The following is an 18318-nucleotide window of genomic DNA, read 5'->3' as shown; positions in this document are numbered from 1 at the left end:
TAAGATAACATTTCCACAAATGGGGATTCTGTAAGGGAATTTAAGGATTGTAGATAAAAACAACCAAATCATGCAAAGCAGTGGTTAGAAAAGTAAGTTAAATCCTTGCCTAACCTGTATAGCAACATGTAACAACACTGTGCATGGTATTTCCCCGTGTAAAACCATTACTAGACACAACATCCAATGTAGGTGTCAACACTTTAAAAACTGTATTGATAAACTGAGAAGCCTACAAACCACTAAAGTCTTTCTATATGTGGGAAGTCTGCCCAACATAAACTAAACAAGCTTACAGCCTAGTTTAACAAGAGGTTAAGAAAGGACTTGACTTCTATGTGCAGAGAATTTTCTGGTGATACAGAGCTTTATCATGTACAGCCTACAACAAAATCATCAGCTGAAGATGAAATCAGACAAAATTTAGACTAGCAATAGGATTTTTAAAGAGATCATAAATAACTATTAGAATATTTTACTTAAACACATAATGAATCCCTTGTTACTTATTTGTGATGTTTTAGTTCATTTAGAAGTTACTGATTAATGGAAGAATCTCTGTAAAAGCCTATGGCATGTGTTACATAGTAGGTCAAGATCATGCTGTCAATACTTCTTTCTTTCTGACCTCACAATCTATTCATTTTTGTATCGTGTGTAAATACAGAAAAAAAAAAAAAAAAATTTCAGTCCAACTTATTGAAAGCAAGGAAAATTCTCTTCCCATCTCAAAGTAGCTGAGCTAATTTATATTTTCTGATGACATTACTGTGCCATGAAAAACAATTTTTTTTTTCTAGAAAGAGACAATGATATTATCTTTCCATGTGAAATAAAATGTCTTTAGGAAAAAGCAGCTTTCAGGAAAATATTCAGATGCTATAATGGATAAGCATACAAAGGTAGAAAGTGTTTCACACAGTGTAGAAGCCAGTTTTCAGCCTTCAGTGCCTAAGAAAATTTTCTTTCTGTAACAGGTCAAAGAAAAACATGATCTCCGAGTAAGGATACATTGAATCATACACCTGGGAACAGTTAATTTGGAGTGTCCAGGCCTTTACTGGCTCCAGAAAACTACTATGAAGAACCCTAAATCATTGCTGGGGACAAATTGCATTTCATCATCTGCCAAAGAATGGATGGAAGGAGGTGCCTGGTTTGCAAGAAGGCTTATAACATACATGACATGAGATATGCTTGAGTAATAATCCATGCGGTGGCAAAATAATTATTTTGTTGGACAAGAAAAGATGACAGCTACAGAATTCAATCATGCAATGGTAATCAATACTATCAAAATCACTACTTCGTAACTAAGTAAAAGCAAGAGACAAAAGGCAAATGATCGAACATACTTTTTTGTTGCTATTTGATACTGCAATGGTTTTGTGTCACAAAAAAAAAAAAGTGTAGTAAATAACTTCCCAGAGAGAATGGATTACTTTTAAAAAGGGCACTAAGGCTGTTTAAAACATGAATATAATATTTATAACATTTTAATTTAATTACTTTAAATGAAACCTTCATCAGAAAAAGATAATTCTTTGTAACAAAATAATATTCTCAGATTACTGCTGACCAAACCCACTCTATATACAACACTTCTCTCATCATTTACTCCAGCTTAATGAAAGTACAGAAGAGAGGGTGGGGGAAAGACTAAATCACAGAAAGAACAGAAATATAGTGGAATTGCTTAAAAACCCAACACCTTGGAGCCCTAAAAGCATCATGACAGAGAGAAGAAAAAGCATGGTTTAGAAGTGTATCTCTATTAAAATTAAATACCAAAAGAAGAATAGCTATAAGGAACTCTGTATGTGCAAATAATTACCACCTACAATTCTTAGGACATTAATTTTTCAGCATTATATGAAAAACTAAGGCAGGTATAGTATTTCTTAGAAGTAATTTTAAAAAGTATGCATGCAGATGTTGCCTCTGAGAATATTCTTATATTGCTAAATTTGTCAAATTGTTAGCTATTTTCTGTTAAATCTAATACTTCAGTTGAGAAAACACATCTAGAATTATGAAAAAAATACACTGGAATACAGTGACCATAACTACTAATATGTAGACTGCAACCAATCCAAACTCACTTTCTAGAGAGGTTTAACTCCTGAGGAACACAGCACATGCAATGAACATGGCAAAGGGTATAGCTGGGACATCAGTCATGAGTTAGAATGATGGTGTTTCAGACAGGAGTGTGCATATGATGTACTGAAAAAACATTAAAAGATTTTCTCTGTCCTTCAATACTGTACACAAAAGTTTTTCTAATAAAAGAATAACTGAAGTGTCAATTCTGCACACACAGTCATCCAGTACTTTTTACATGTACAGAGCTATTACTTCATTAGAAGTACACTTAAGAATCACATTATCTACAATGTTCAAATGTGGAAAAAAGGGAGTACTACCAACCTATGCACAGGAAAGGATGAAATATGAGTAGACTACTACAAATACATTTATGTTATTTCCTTAAAATCCTTAGTTACAAATACTTAAATAGCTGTGAAATTTTCATATTCATAGCATTCTTCTAAACATGTTATAAACCCATTTTTTTGTTAAACATCAGCTAATGTTTACCTGCATACTTTTACTAGTTTTCATACAATATAAGGCTTCAAGGTGGAAATATACTTACACAGATTCAGTATCTTTTTCTTTTTTCATTATTCCTGATAAACCGAAAGGCTTCCTCTTCCGTGGTTTTATCCCTATGGAACAAACACTTTTTCATTTAAAGATCAAAGAGATAAGTACATATTTAGCAATGTCAAACATGGGCGCATACTAATTCCAATACATATTAAATGCTGCCACAAGTGGTACAAAAACCTAACAGTGGAGATAGGCATGGAGCCAAAGTAAGGGAACATTATTCCAATTTGTTGTTAAGTAACATACCAATCAAAAAATTAAATCAAAATATGGTTCAACATATTAATAATGTAAGTCCTTATAAAACTGATTTGCATTGTACATCTAACTCTCCATGCTGGGTAGGCAGACTGTCACTTTTTTTGTAATTGAAAATCGGTGTACTTCCAGTTTTGAAGCAAGGGACTCAGCTCACAGAAACTCAACAGGAGGTATTGTTCCAGCTGATCTTGAATAGCCAATGCACTTGGATCAGAAACTGAACCCTGCCTTGCCCAGCTACTGCAGTTCAACACCTTGTTGTTGCTTCCCTGCATGTTCCCGGTAGCTGCCCCTGTCTCTCCTAAGAGGTACCATCTTGGTACTGTAAAAGAAGAGAATGTCCCTTGGCTTTCCAGCTGATGCTGAGTTCATGATTTCCCAGTGCTGTAGCCAGTTGTAAGGCTGGCTCTCACTGAGTCTGGAACCATGCCTCCCCTCTGTCGTTTCTTCCCCATTTTTAGCACTGGATACATATAGCTGTAGTACAGAAAAAAAGTTTGCTTTCATACCCATTTAATGTACTAAAAATAAAATAGATTTAAATATTCTATCAGACTTGTTGTCACGTCTGCTTCTCTCCCCAATTTTTCCTGAAGCAGACTGCCAAATAAAATGACTAAGTGCAAGCATCTGGTCCAACTAGACTATAATTTTGTTTTTATGTATGATACTACTGACAGCATGCATTTGAGCAAAATGGTGGAAATAATTTGGTTTCCAAAATTTAACAATTCACAATTCAAGCAAAACATTAAAAAAGAAGCATTATAATCCCCTTTCCAGAAATACATTGCACAGCACATAAGGAATCTCTCCACTCTTAGAAATTCTCGAGGTTAAATAACTCAAAACTTCTCAAATCAGGTAGCTGTAAACTCAGCCATATCTTGCATTTTAATAGAGACAGAATTTTGCTCCAAAATTAATTTAAAAAGCTAGTCTGGGCTTTATTTTCTTTCTGTGCCTTATACAGCCCAAACCAATGACAACTGGAGCACCAGAGTAGTTTCTGAACATAGATCCTCTCTGCTTGAGTCAAAAAAGATTTCAAGTCTCAGCCACAGTCTTGGCAACTTAAAATTTGTCGGCTGCTATAGCTATACTGTCAACTCCTGTCCCAGAAGTAAATACATAACTTATGCAAATAAAGAAGTTCTTAACCACTTAAAACAATCCCCTAAGCAAAATAAAACTACGCCAACAAAGAAAGGCTTTGCGACCATAACACTGCATTAGACTTGGTATAACTAAAATGGTAACAATGGAAAGAGCCCGAGCCATGTTTTGACACTTGTAAATTAAGTTACAGCAGAGTCGTAAGTGAACCAAATCCAAACCTCTACAAAGACAGGGTCTTAGCCAAATTATATTTGTAAGAAACATTAACATTCTCTGACATTTGTGCATTAGACTTATAAAGGATCATAGGTCCTATTTTCATTGCAGTTTGTTTCTCAAAAGGAAAACTGCTTTTTAGTCTTCTGGAGTACTTTAAAGTTATTCAGGTTCATGCACTGAATACCCTTCACAGTTTCAGGTCCTCATCCACAACATTCTTATGTAAATAACTACGCCATGACAACTCACCTTCAACTGCACTGGATGTGTTACATTCTTCAAATTCAATAGGTCCTTAAAGAAATGACAATGAAGATAAGCATTAGTTCAAATTTAATCTAAGATATTTTAATGACTATTAATATTTCCTGAAAATACTGGATAATCCAGTTATAAATTTAGGTGGTAATTGAAAAGCACAACTACCCTGCCAATGGTCAAACAGACTGCAAAATCATAGATGTACAGCAAATCATTAAATATCTTCACTCTTTCATACTGCAAAATTAAAACACTAGTGCAAACTGTCTAAATACAATTCAATCGCCTATGCTGTTACAACCACATGAAACATCTCTAATTGGTGTCCTCAAAATCGCATCTGTAACACAGTATCAGTGTGAAGTTTTCCATTTATCCTCTTTTAATGGACAAGAGCTATGTAAAGAAAAATCAAAAAGGAAAAAAAAAGCACAGCTATAGCCCTAATTTTGAGTTTTACACTTTTACTAACTCTGTATTGTTAGTTCTTCTGTTTGCTCTTCATAGCCAATTACCTAGACAGCTACGAGTGGCATGCAGAATCTTAAACATAGCAATGAAGAACACAAAAAACTTTAAAAAATCATTAAGAGTAAACAGGACAAAAAAGCAGGGAACACTAGTTAAGTCCTCTATGTAAATAAATTAATTATTATGGCTTTCCATTACGGCTGACACAAGGTAACAGTCAACTGTCATTACAAAGTGAAATCCTGACCCTCCTTCCTTCAATCTGGCCAGGTCTAGAATTTATTTAAACCAACTGTAAGCCATTTTAGGGAGCAAACGTGCAGAAAAAAACAGTGGTTTTCCATAGGACGTTGTTCAGGGAATGGCAGAATCACACCAGCACTTGCACAAGAAAACAGAGAGCAGGCAGGCACCATTACTGTCAGCCCATACTAATAATGAGCCCTTTGGCCCCTGTTTGAAACACTAGCTTACAACTGTATCCCCAGAAGAAAAAACAAAGTTTAGCATACTAGCACTGTGACACGGGTTATTACTTATTCTGCAATCATTTTGAGGGAGTGCACACAAGTTTACATATAGGCACATTACCAATAAGAGGGGAAAAACAAACCCTCACCTCTTTCCAATTCTATACTTGAAGGCAGTCACTACCCCCCACACTTATGCAACTACTTCAAATGAAAGTTTAAAATCTTGACAGTTTCAACTAAAACCAACTGGAAGTAAAGCAGTTGTGGAAATGTCAGATACAGAAACAACTTTCACTCCTGCCCCAAAACACACCTGCCAGTAAGTGCTCAGATTTATTTATCTTTGTTATGAAGTTTCGATTATTTGCGAGCATCCACCATAAAACCAAGAGCTGTGCAACTATCAGGGTATTTTCACATAAAATAAAAGGTGTACTTGAAAGCATTTTCCAGGATTTTCACTTGTACCCTTTTCAAAATGAATACATCATACACTTAATCTTAAAATAAATAGCTGATATAAACAGATCTCAGACACAAGACACATGGAGACTACAAGCTTCAGTTTGATCTTAAATAGTACACCATAGCAAATCATCATGCTGCAATTAGAGATGCCAGAATGAAAGTAAAAAATAATTTAGCTGTGAATTAGCATTGTAAGTTACACAACTGGGATTAATTTGTATTTGATTAATGCAGTTAAGTACCTCAAATGGTTCTACTTGTAATGTAACCCCCAGTATGTATATTTAACTCTTGCAGTGCAAAATTGTGTTCAACTCAGTATTCAGCTCAGTATAAATGCTACATTTTGATAGCAATTCTCAAAACTGCAGATGAAAAAATACATGCTTACGTCAAACAAATAGAAAAACCATTGAGAAGCTGATGGTGTAACTCAATACTCACCCATGTTAAGCAAATTGTATTATTTTAGATGTATTAGATAAAATCTACCAGATATTTTCTTTGAAATTTCGCAGACTTCTAATGATTCTTTTTAAAAGAAAAGGTGCGCTCGAAGTAATGACTTGTATGTATTATAATTAAGACTGAGTCTGCAAAATTTTCGCTGCCAGTAAAAAAAGACCTGAGTGCTTGTAAACCTAGCAGCAGGATGAGAATCTGGGACTAGAATACATCAATATCCCATTTATCGTAATGTAATTGTCTGGCCTCCAAATAAAGCTCTTGAGAGCAGAATATCAGAAGACCAACCTCAAATGGCAGTCTTAACTGCCCCTTAAATTTCAATTATTAAATAATTTCAAACTCCGGTCTAATTATTCAGTACAACAAGATGAAATACAAGTTCCTAACTGCTCTCTCACTTTACTAAATATTGTAAATGGGCTTTTTAAGCTGGCCTTCCGATTCCTTCTCCTTCGCTCTCCACTAAATTAACAGAAAACCAAAGTCAGCATGCTCCACAAATCAGGGTATCTCACAAAACAAAATTCAGCAACACCCTCCCCGCCCCCGCCCAATTTAGAGAACTGTAGATGCCTACATCCCCACGCTGATTTCATAAACCTTTTATTTTAGGAATTTAAACTCCATTGTTCAAAATATATTGACCAAAAAATTTAGAAAAATACCATAAAACATAGAAGCTGAAGAACAAATCCATTACTTCTTCAGCACTACACTTCAGACAATACATTTTTCATCACTTTACTAAGGATTCAACTACTTCTGTTTCTTGCTTCTATATGTATTCCCATTTGTCCAGAAAAAACCCAAAAGCCAAAGCAACCACAAACACTCATCCCCAAAACAAAAACAGAAGGAAAAAACTGTAAACAAGAGAGACTTAAACATATTTTTAGAGAAAAACAATACTCAAGCTTTTTCAGAATACCATCTTTTTCTTTACCCTTTCCAGCTACTAAGAGTGATCCCCAGACTAAAATTTTAAGACTTTCACATTAACGATTAAAATAAATATTCAAGGCTCAAGTAAAACTCATCCATATTTCAGATGTATTTTAACTTTAACTTTTTTTTTTTAACAACACAAGCAGAAAGCAAAGATTTTTTTAACAACACATCCAAGTTCCTGTATTTTGTCCATTGCACTGGCACACACATCTGAGTTTTTTTTACAGCTTGATAAACATTTTATTTGAAGAGACAAACGTTCATGCTTAAACACAAGCATGCAGATATGAAGATCAGATTAGCATTTTCAACTGGATTTAACAAAAGCTGGTTTACCACCCCCAACAATTCATTTCACTCCTGCAACAATGCATTCCTTTCTCATAGGGAAGACTATGAAATGCAATCTGAAAATACCTCAGTTACTGAAGAATTGACTGAGACAGTAATGAGACAGAAGCTGCGCAAAAAATTTCAGTAAGCAGGCCCCACTTTTCACTAAGGTCTATGAAGTTAACTTGGAAATTTTAAATACACTTTCTTCTTAATGACACACCTATGACCTTATTTTATGCTTCACCAAAATGGGAGGAGTTATCATAGGAGTCCCTTCTCCCTACATACGCTCACTTTCTTTCCCCTGCATCTACTAGCTGCTTTACTGCAGGGAAGATAAATAACAATTATGAAAGCAACATTTTCTTACAACAAATCATGTGACTCAGTTACAATTTGAAAACATCTTTTGATCCTAACTTACTTTTCCTACTTAACTCAAATTTCTATAGGGCCCTTCATCCTTTGTAATCTCAGAAGTTCAAGACGCCAGTGGCTGTCCCTAATGAATCCACAAACACTAAAAAATTAAGTTCAGCATTTTCCTCCAATGCCCAAAGATGTTTGCTGGTTTTGTAGAATTTGTATTTAACCCGCCCCCACCAACATAACACATGTTGCATTACTTGCTTGCAGCCAAGGCAAATTCATACATTTTGCCCTTTTAAGCGGAGTACAGTGAAATGTGTAGCAGCTTTTCATTTTCTTAGATTTTTGTTCTGTAACTTCAGATCTCCCAACAGTTCTGCTTTCTATATGTCTGCTGTAAAGAGTACCATGTTTTGCCTGGGGAGTAGTATTTTTAAACCAAAATAACATTACAGAAATAGACATTTTCTGTGGCACTCGATGGTGAACCAATTTAGAAAACAGGATAGCTGTGATGAGCTTTTCGTAGCCCCCGTAACAGCTGGAGTCTCCTGTGGGCAGATGTCTTTGTGCCCAAAGAGGTAATAACAGTGTAGCCCAGCCAGAAGTGTGTCCTGTGACCACACTGTCTCCTGCTAGAACCAGCTGCAGTCTCTTAGCCAGCCAAAAGGCCTTAGGGACACACACTGCTATGGAAGCATAGTATCAATAAGGAATTCAGATGCTTTCTTAAGAAGTTTCCTTGCATTGTCCAGTGTATTTTTGCATACGGAAACAAAAGCACCAGCACTATCACTGCAAAAAACCCTCTAAAAGCTTTCTTCTCTGAACCACCATAACACCTATCTTTCCGATTCCCAATTCCTTAATCATTAGATGGTATAGTCAAAAACTCTCAGTGGGTTGGCATTAACGGAGATTGCCAGACGGGTATAATATATAGATGCAAGCCAAAGCATGCAAACTTATGTGCTGGTATCACAATCATTTTTGTAACAGCCACACGAAGACTTTAAGGTGGAGGCACTACCTCTTCTGTACGAGGCAGAAATGTTTTCTTAACAGACTTGTCCCCAGTGACTGAAGTATGCACAAAGGCTTAATACCAACAAGGATTTCCGCTCAAAATCTGGAAGACTGTAACGGTCAAAATTTCTGAAGCATGTACACAGGTTCACTGTCTGTTGCAACATCCAAAGAGAAAAGCAGTTGTTTCACGTTCAAGCAGTATTGCTGATGTTGGGGTCTGAAGTCATTCCCCAAAGCAGTCTCTAGAGTCCCTGCCACATGGTGGCCCACAGCACTGAAAAGGACCATTGCCATACTGCAATAATGGTGATAATAATGGTATTCTGCAGTACTACAGCCAAAGCAGAGATTTTCTTTGTTCTTTTTCTCATAACAAGACAACAATGTGAATTGAGAAGGAAACCTGTTCTCAAGCATTCGTATGAACACAAGATAAAAGTAAATGCTAGGAATTAAAATAAAAAATACATTTTAAGACACTTATTGCATAAGTAAAAAGTTATAGTGGAGATCTAGTTCAACCCTTGCAAAAGTCTCTGAATTAATTTTCTGTTGGGTTAAACACAGATAGTATTAGCCTCAAGATAACTCTTTTACAGTCTGGTCTGCCTGTTGTTACACTGATCCACAGAATGGTATCTATGGCTTTAAGCATTTTAAATACCTGTGCATAGACTTTAAAGTTTTTGTTATTGTACACACACAGAATAGAAAAAAATAATACAGCACATAAATGAAGGTTAGCCTTTATAACAGAAAGAGACAGGAGTATCTAGTGGGATTTCAGTCACTTAAAAATACATACCTAGCTTTCAGGATGCTAATGAGAATTTAGTATTCTACAAAGGTAGCATGCATCAAAAATCAGTAAACTACTCTAATTTTATGTAAACATTCCCACCAAAGTTATCCTAAAATGTTTTCCAAGGCAAGCTGCTGTAGCTCACAGCATTCTATTAGCCAGGACAGATATGGACTTGAAGAAAAGGCAAACGGTTGATGGTTTTACAGACACATAGAAGCAGACAGCTGCTACTGAAGAGACTGAAGCAAATAAATCAGGAGAGGGTCAGATCTTAGGCTCTTGAAAATGAGGAAGCTTTGGTTTGCTAGAACAGGAAATGCAAAAGGTAATCTGAATACACAGAATGTTTAAATTTTAATTAATCTAACAATTTACGATAAGTGACACTGGCATAAATTAAGCACCAGTGAGTCTGCAGTTCGGGATGCATCTCCTAGACTGTTGAGAAAATACATTCACTGTTCTTCTTACAAGAGGCATGCAAGTATGTGGGCTTTCATGATACTAAGAGGTAAGGTGGATGGCTAGCCATAAGGAGATGCTGTAATAGAATTTACAGTGCAATTACATTTTCTTTATTCATCTTTGAGTAGGATTAGGATCTACTACATATTTAGCCCACATCTATGGGAACAGTATTTTCAGAGTATTACACAAGGCAGCTACAGAAGAGAGTTTATAAATAACAACCTTACACCTGCCACTTAATTTGTCTACAAAGTGACACTAATTATCTTGAAGACAGTCAAGTTTTTTGTCAACTGCCTTGAAAAGAGTTAAAAAACCTACCTCCACAAAACCCTAGAGATAGCTCCTCTAATCTATCTGTACACCTCTTACACAAAACCTCTGTGAGTGCGACATCAGGAGAATTGTTTGCTAAGGTCAAAACAATAAAATAATCTGCACTTCCCTCAATATAGGGGGGGAAAAAAAGTTTTACTGTATTCTTAGACAAACAAGGAAAATACAAAAGCCAAGTATTATTACTAGGAAGAAAAACATAATATTATGTCATACCCTGAAAAAGAGCCCCCAGTAAGTGTATCAATGAACTGGAAAATCCTGCGGAGCTAAAAAGATAAACAAATCAAGAAGTCAACAAATCAACTAAAAACTGCCTTACATTTGCATCTGCTTTTGGAAACTGCCCCCTTTCTAGTTTAAGGGAGGTATGCATGACAGAAAGAAACATTATCCCACCCAAGCATATATTTTTATTACCTATATTTAATTTTCAATAACTGGAAACACTCAGACACTCGAAAAAAATATCTGCCCTTCCCCCCCATGCTGAGGAATCAGTTTACACACATGCACGCACGCATATAAACTAACATATCTGTTTCAAGCCAAAGCTTTTAAAAAAACTCCGTAAATCTGTACTTGTAGTTACAAATACGGTAACAAACCATATTCTTGTTTTCAATAAAAACAAAAGTTTGTCTCTTTGAGTGTAAATCATGCATGAAAGGAGGACATTTTTTTTTTTAAACTGCATATGCTTCACATGCTGCTTCAAATGGCAAAGCTTTGCGTGCCTGGCTCAGTGCCAGTTGACAGCTCAGCTGGATATCAATGCACATTCTGACCCCCCTTGCAGCGTGTCACTTCTGAATTGTTTCCGCAGTAGAAAGTTTATTCAACCTCTTTCTCAAATTCAGTGGACCGACCATCATTCTGCTATTTAATCAGAGCAGAACAGGTTATTTTTCTGACAGCACTAAAGCCAGACAGCAATTCCTAATGAACAGCTTGATACAAGTGGAATTTCGACTGTTTTAGCCTCAATTAATTCTGCTGTCAAAACAAATGACTGCTTTTAGTGTTTACATGTTAAGCTGCATCACAAAGGTCAATTTTGTATGTACACAAACATATAAGCAATCTTTTTCTTGCTATCATCTGATCCTGTGACACGTTTATCAAAAAATTCCAAGCTTTCAAATTTAGAAGCCAGGAAGGCAAAATATTCTCAGCATTACTGTTCCTAACACTAATTTCTCATTTTTATTGCCTGTCCAAAAAAGAGAAGTGATTTTATAAAAAGTAGAATTTTATTTTTCCCCAGAAATGGACTTCTTGTTCTAGATTTAAAAAAAGAAGAAACAAAACCAAATTCAAGCATAGCTTATTTGAAGGAATGCAGACTAAAGATGAATGGTTGTTACCATCTTTGAGGTAAATAACATATTTGTGATACATATATTTTGCTAGTACCAGACTGCCACAAGCAAATGTTGGTTTGTGGATTCGGTCAGCTCTGCTTTGCCAAAAAGAGGGTAAGGGAGAGAAAATACAACTAGCCAATCTGAGGGAATATATTGAAATAATACTGGTAAAACTGTATCCTTTAATCTAATTCTAGAAATACGCAGTTGCACCACAATAATCAGTGAATTTCTGACTACTCTTTGTTACATCCTCAGGATGTCACACCCTCAGGATTAGATATCAGTCCAGCTGATATACAGCCTCTAGAGGTGCTTAAGACTTGACTGAATCCTCCTTTTTAAAAATTATTGTTCAAAAAAGAAAACTATAGCATGGTGATAGTACTCCTTTTGAAAACAGACAGGGGTGATAGAGGCAGCACAAGTAACTACAATTATCAGTAGCAACGTATGTGGCACTTCCAAAGAAAGTCTTTTTTTAGATGAAGAAATTAATGTACAAGGAGAGCTTCTATGAAACAAGCAATCAATTCTAACCCTGATTCTGTTACTAGGCTTCCAGCCCTGCACTCAGTTCACTGGATCAAAGGAAACATTATTCATCTCAGGCTCTTCTGGTTCTGTGGGTGCAAGCTCCATGAATACAGCAAGCACACTACTCTCAAGGGGCAGTATTTCCATGTGGCTTACAGAACAAAAAGGAAGCAGAAAATTATTATCAATTAAGATGTTTATCAGCAGCAGGGAAAGTGAAGAATTTTTTCCTCTAAACTAAAAAGGTGTCAATCATCTTCAGTTACAAGGAAATTTTTTTTTATTGCTCAGATAATACAAGAATTCAACAAGAGACATTAAACACATATCCAAGGCAACATTTCAAGTGAAGAGATCCAACTAGCCTGCAACACCCGAATACTGGACTTTTCAGCTGCAATTTATGAGGTCTGTAAGCAGCAAAATTAATGTCAGCTAAGAGACCAATCTGCAGAATGCTACGTTCCCCAAGCCCCCTCCTCCACACCACTCCCAGCCCCTTTTCTCATCCTTTTCTACTCTTCTCCTGCTTTATATTTCAACTTAACCCCATTATTTCTTTTCTGGCTGCATAAACAGCAGGATGTGAGATGTGGCTGGTTTTGAACTATACACAGGCTAAGCGGCTGGCCAACATACACACATACATACAAACATACTCAGCTGTCTTCTGACTCTCCAAATGAGTAACTTAACTCATCACAACTACCTTTCCCTTACATTGCATGACAAGCTTGGGTCCTTCTTCTCTACCCAAATTCCTTACTTTTATGAAGTCTTTGAAAGCTCTACTTTTCTGTCAAATTGTGTTGGAAGTAGCAAAGTTGTGTGAAAGCTGTATGTGTGTGTGTGGAAAAATACTAAGAAGCAGTAGAACTGCATAAGCCTAGTCTATAAATATATGTATCTGTTACAAATGGCTCTGCCTGACTGCATGGTGCATCTGCTGAAGGCAGACGATACAAGTACGCAGTGATGAAAGAAATGCACAGACACATTCAACTAATTTTCTTCTTAAAGAAGAGTCAGCTAAGATTTCGGAACACTAGATATTGTAAATATGTTAAATGATAGCCCTCATCTTTAAAGACTGCTTCAAAGAATCATGTCTTTGTGATGGTGATACATTGTCCCTGTAACCAAGAGGGGTATGGTTTCTGAACTTAAACCCATGAAATTGTCAGAAGTTAAGATGTTTATTGGGACCCACTTCCTAAAGAGAATAGAAGAGGATAATACATTTTATAGCATCCAGAATTTTTCAGACAGAAAAATCTTTTTTCAGTTAGACAAAATCCTCCTCATGGGAACACTTTCTGGCTTTGTAGTGCTTTGAACGTGTTTTCCTATTTACTTGCACAGAAGATTTGTTTTGTGGAGAAAGGCAGAAAAGTGCACGTCCTTAACCACCCCTCCACCCCAACACTAAAATGGGAAGTATTAATTAGCATATGACACATGCACCATCAATAAGCACAGAAAGTCAATGTGAAATTCTTCCTGGTGTGCTTTTTCTGCAGCTTATGGCGAGTATGAGATGCTTCTTTGTGGGGGGAGAAGGTTGAAACCACAGGAATAACATTGAGAGACATGCTATGAAGGATTACCACAAAATCTTCCTTCCCCACATTTATGCTCAAAGAGCTACTCAGAGCCCAAGACAGTATTGGTTTGACCTTGAAATACGTCTCAGCATTTAAAGACACAAAATATGCATAGTATTATCCAATATGATTCATAATAGCATCCAAGTCAGTGGTTGCAGAGAACAAATGCATGTGACAAGACCCTGATTTTCCACTCCTGTCTGTTCTTCCTGAACCAGGCTATCAAAAATGAGATAGAAGTACACAATCCTCTGAAGGATTGTACCAGCTATGACAGTAAAACAGAGAAGGATTCTGTGAAACTAAATTCCCAAGGCTTAGGAAGAAGTTTAATGACAAGAACAGCATTTCTTACACTGTTTTTCCCACTGAAAAGAGCAACCAATAGAGAAAACTTTTCAAAACAAATCCACTTCAACATTAAATAAAGAATTTAAATTACAAACCCTATTAATAAAAGATAGGAATTTGAATTTTTATTGTTATGGTTAAACCTGGGCTTAGGTTTGTGCAGCTACCTAGATCAGATACTGCTTAGACCTTTTCCTTTATCTTACCCTCATACCATTCAGGCAACAGGTCAAGGGGTACCCTACGGTACCTTACATTGCCAAAATTAAGACAAATCAATATCCATCATGGAAAAAATGAATTTAAAATGGATTTATGGACACAGAAGGCCACCTAGGTGATCTATAACATGACAATGTCCCGGTTTCGGTTGGGATAGAGTTAGTTTTCCTCCTAGTAGCTGGCATAGCACTGTGCTTTAGATTTAGTATGAGAAGAATGCTGATAACACACCGATGGTTTAGTTGTTGCTGAGCAGGGCTTACACCAGTCAGGGACTTTTTCAGCTTCCCCTGCTCTGCCAGGTGCATAAGGAGCTGAGAGGGGACACAGCCAGGACAGCTGACCCCAATTGACCAAAGGACTATTCCAGACCATGTGACATCATGCTCAGTATAGAAACTGGGGGAAGTTGGCACAGGGGCAGTGAACACTGCTCAAGGACGGGGTGGGCATTGGTCAGTGAGGGGTGAGCAATTGCACTGTGCATCACTTGTTTTGTATATTCTATTACCATTGTTGTTGCTATTATTATTATTATTACTGTTATTATTTCCTGCTGCTGTTCTATTGAAGTGTCTTTATCTCAACCCATGGCTTTTACTTTTTTTCCTGATTCTCTCCCCCATTCTACTGAGTGGGGAAGAGTGAGTGAGCGGCTGCATGGTCTTCAGCTGCCTGTGGGTTAAACCGCAACAGAGAACAATAAAAAGATAATGAAGACAAAACAGAAAAGATCCTGCACTTCCTGAGAACCATGATGGACACACGAGGTCAAATACAAGCCAAGTGAGAATTCATTTTCAAATGCCAGAATAAATATTTGTGTTCAAGAAAGAGTATGACATACAGACTTAGTTGACCAAACAGTCAATTCAATGCACAAGTTTTCCAATGGTAGTTTATCCTGGTATAATGTACTATCACGGTGTGTTATTATTGTCAATGAAATGATGAGTTAATTATAAGCAGGACCCTGTGCAACACAACTTAGTGACCACTAATACTAGACAGACTATTATATGCACAGTTTAGGATTTATTTCAATTTTATTAGAAAGGTAGACTATTAGACAAGATATGAGGGTTTGAATTTGGTTTTAATTCCAACTGCAGCTTCCTGTGTTTGCTTCCCTAGTTTAAAAAACACATTTTTCCTCACAAAGCTTGTGTTACAAGACTCAAGCCATTGCTCTTCTCTAACATCGCAGTCTGCTAAGAATGAACTACATATACAGATGTCTATAAATAGGTTTCCAAATCTTTCCAGATTTCAGAAAGTTTCATTTCTTGTAAGCTTTATCTTCTGACAGAAAAAAAAAAATATACTTCTTCCTTCTAATTTTGCTAAGTTCACTTCCTGTGAAAATTTCATGTTTGAAAATGTCATTTAGTTAGTGGCCTAGATAATTCTGTCCAAAGAACATTTCTTATCTTAAAAGAAAAATATGCCTCCAATAAATAACCCCCCCCAAATTTTCCCTCAATATTAATTCCATATAAGGTTATGCTACCTTATATAACTCACATACAGGTCTTATTTACTTTATTAGCATAAAACACATCTCAGTATGTTATTTCTATTATCAGGTGTTTAAAAGCTCTTCAATATTTTTTTAATTCTCATAGTAGCACTTATCCTGCATACTACTTCATTTTCTCATTACTATCACCTAATTAATACCTTTTTCCTACTTAAGTTACAGAAATGGACATTGATTTGCTCCCAGAAAAACTATTTGGCTCAGACTGCAACTGTTTTTGTTTGTAGCAGGAAAATTCAAGAGGACCCAGCAGTACTGCATCTTACTGCATGGCCAAGATGATTCAAACCCCAGCTTTTGTCCTGTTGTACCTACAGATGTTGTTTAAGGTATTTTCATCAATGCCACTAGTCTTCCACTTGCATTAAGAGACATTTACCTGTACACTTATAATTCTCCAGACTGTTAAAAATAATTAAAATCACAATCTAAAACAAGTTTGCAACTTGGATATATGTAATTATTAAAAATCTATGCTGGCAAGTAAGACTTCCTAAAGTCCACATCAGCTTTGGCAGGTTTGTTGTTTATGAAGGGACCCAATTTTTGCAGGCAAAATAAAATAGACATTTAGGACAGGAATTAGGACACATTTGTTGGTACAGCTCTTGAGCTGGCAGCTCCTCATTGAAAAAAGAGCTCTACAGCACAGGACCTTAGATACTTTTTTTATCTGCCTCAAGCCCAGCTTCTCATAAAAATCCTCAAAGATATCCACACTCAATTTCTTCCATTAATTTCTGAAATATAGCAATGGTCTGCCTTACGTTATAAAGAATGTTATAAAGAACGTTCCTGAATCCCTTGGATACTGTCAGTGTTGATAAACTAAACTCATTCCTCAGTCAGCCTTCTGTGTAGTATTATGTGTGGGTATAGGCTTTGAGAAACTGTGACACTTCAGGCTATTTACCCACCTAATCACGAGTGTTGGCAGCATTAAAATATTCACAATATTTACAGAAAATATAAAGAAAATCATTTACAAGAACATAAAATAAATACTTCCTTTGTTACACTTCCTTGTGGAAAAGAAGCTGAAAGATGTGCAGAGCTGTTCAAAAATTAGTATTAACCATTTTCAGTGTTTATTTCCACTTACTTTGTTGCTGGTTAGTGTCCTAGAAAAGCATTTTTATAAATGCTATAAACGATTATGTTACCAAACAAACCCCTGGAAAAAATAAATGCCACACCCCACACTGTTTCAAGTCTTTTTCTCAAAGCAGAATTCATTATTCAAGCACATAAAAAGCTAGTTGCTTTAATCAAAGCAAGCTTTAATACTCCATGGCCCTTGTTTTGCCTCTCCATCTCTGGGAAAAGACTAACTTGTTTCTAAAAGTTCTTAAGAGTAATACAGTTATTCTTAATCCCTTTTTTTCTACTTTATCCTGTTCATCTTGTACATTTCTTCGCAGGATGGAAAACATGTAGTTTAACACAACACACTTACTAAATAGGAATACTAACATGGAGTGAGCACAACTGTTCATTTACAGTAGTTACACTGGCTATTTGCACTAGCTTCCCAGTTGTGCTGCAGCTTACTTCAATGTTCTTGCATTCACTTTGGAAAGAACACATAAGGAGTATGTTCCACAGGCATTTAGGACTACAATGCGCACATAAGCAATTAGAAAAGCCCTGATAACACACCACAAATTCACTCCAAACTTTGCACTATCACCTCCCCCCATGCCTGCCAACAGCCAGCCATATAAAATATTATTCTAATCAAACAATCAATAATTCAGTCAAGTACACTGGATCTGAAATTAGTTGAATTAAAGCCTAGGTAAAATTTGGTTTTTATATGTTTACTAAATTGAAGCTTTAATGCTTTATAATTCTGGTAACAGGCAATGCTGGCAGCATTAATGAATTTGTAAGGAATCCAGATTAAACTGCTTTGCTTGCCATCCAAATAGTAAACATTACGGTTTATCAACAGCGTTGCAGCCTGTGAAAAGTCCACATTGCTTTC

The 18318-nt window shown here is 36.2% G+C and overlaps 1 protein-coding gene across 4 annotated transcripts in view; it reads right to left on the bottom strand.

The window, feature by feature from the left end:
* The window catches only part of FCHO2 (FCH and mu domain containing endocytic adaptor 2), a 97038-nt gene that overhangs the window by 41620 nt on the left and 37100 nt on the right, over positions 1-18318 (bottom strand). For 3 of the 4 annotated variants that reach the window (XM_035897519.1, XM_009642179.2, XM_035897517.1), the window contains 2 exons: positions 4525-4569; positions 2660-2732 (listed from right to left, as the gene is read on the bottom strand). In XM_035897519.1, the coding sequence (XP_035753412.1) occupies positions 2660-2732; positions 4525-4569 (118 nt within the window). The remainder of the gene's footprint in view (positions 1-2659; positions 2733-4524; positions 4570-18318) is intronic. The other variant, XM_035897518.1, reaches the window with a different exon arrangement.

This window comes from Egretta garzetta, unplaced genomic scaffold (genome assembly GCF_000687185.1).
Source record: "Egretta garzetta isolate BGI_Z169 unplaced genomic scaffold, ASM68718v1 scaffold617, whole genome shotgun sequence".
In the NCBI taxonomy this organism is placed as follows: Eukaryota; Metazoa; Chordata; class Aves; order Pelecaniformes; family Ardeidae; genus Egretta; species Egretta garzetta.
Note: the sequence above shows the minus strand (reverse complement) of the source record. Positions and strands in the feature narration are given on the sequence as shown.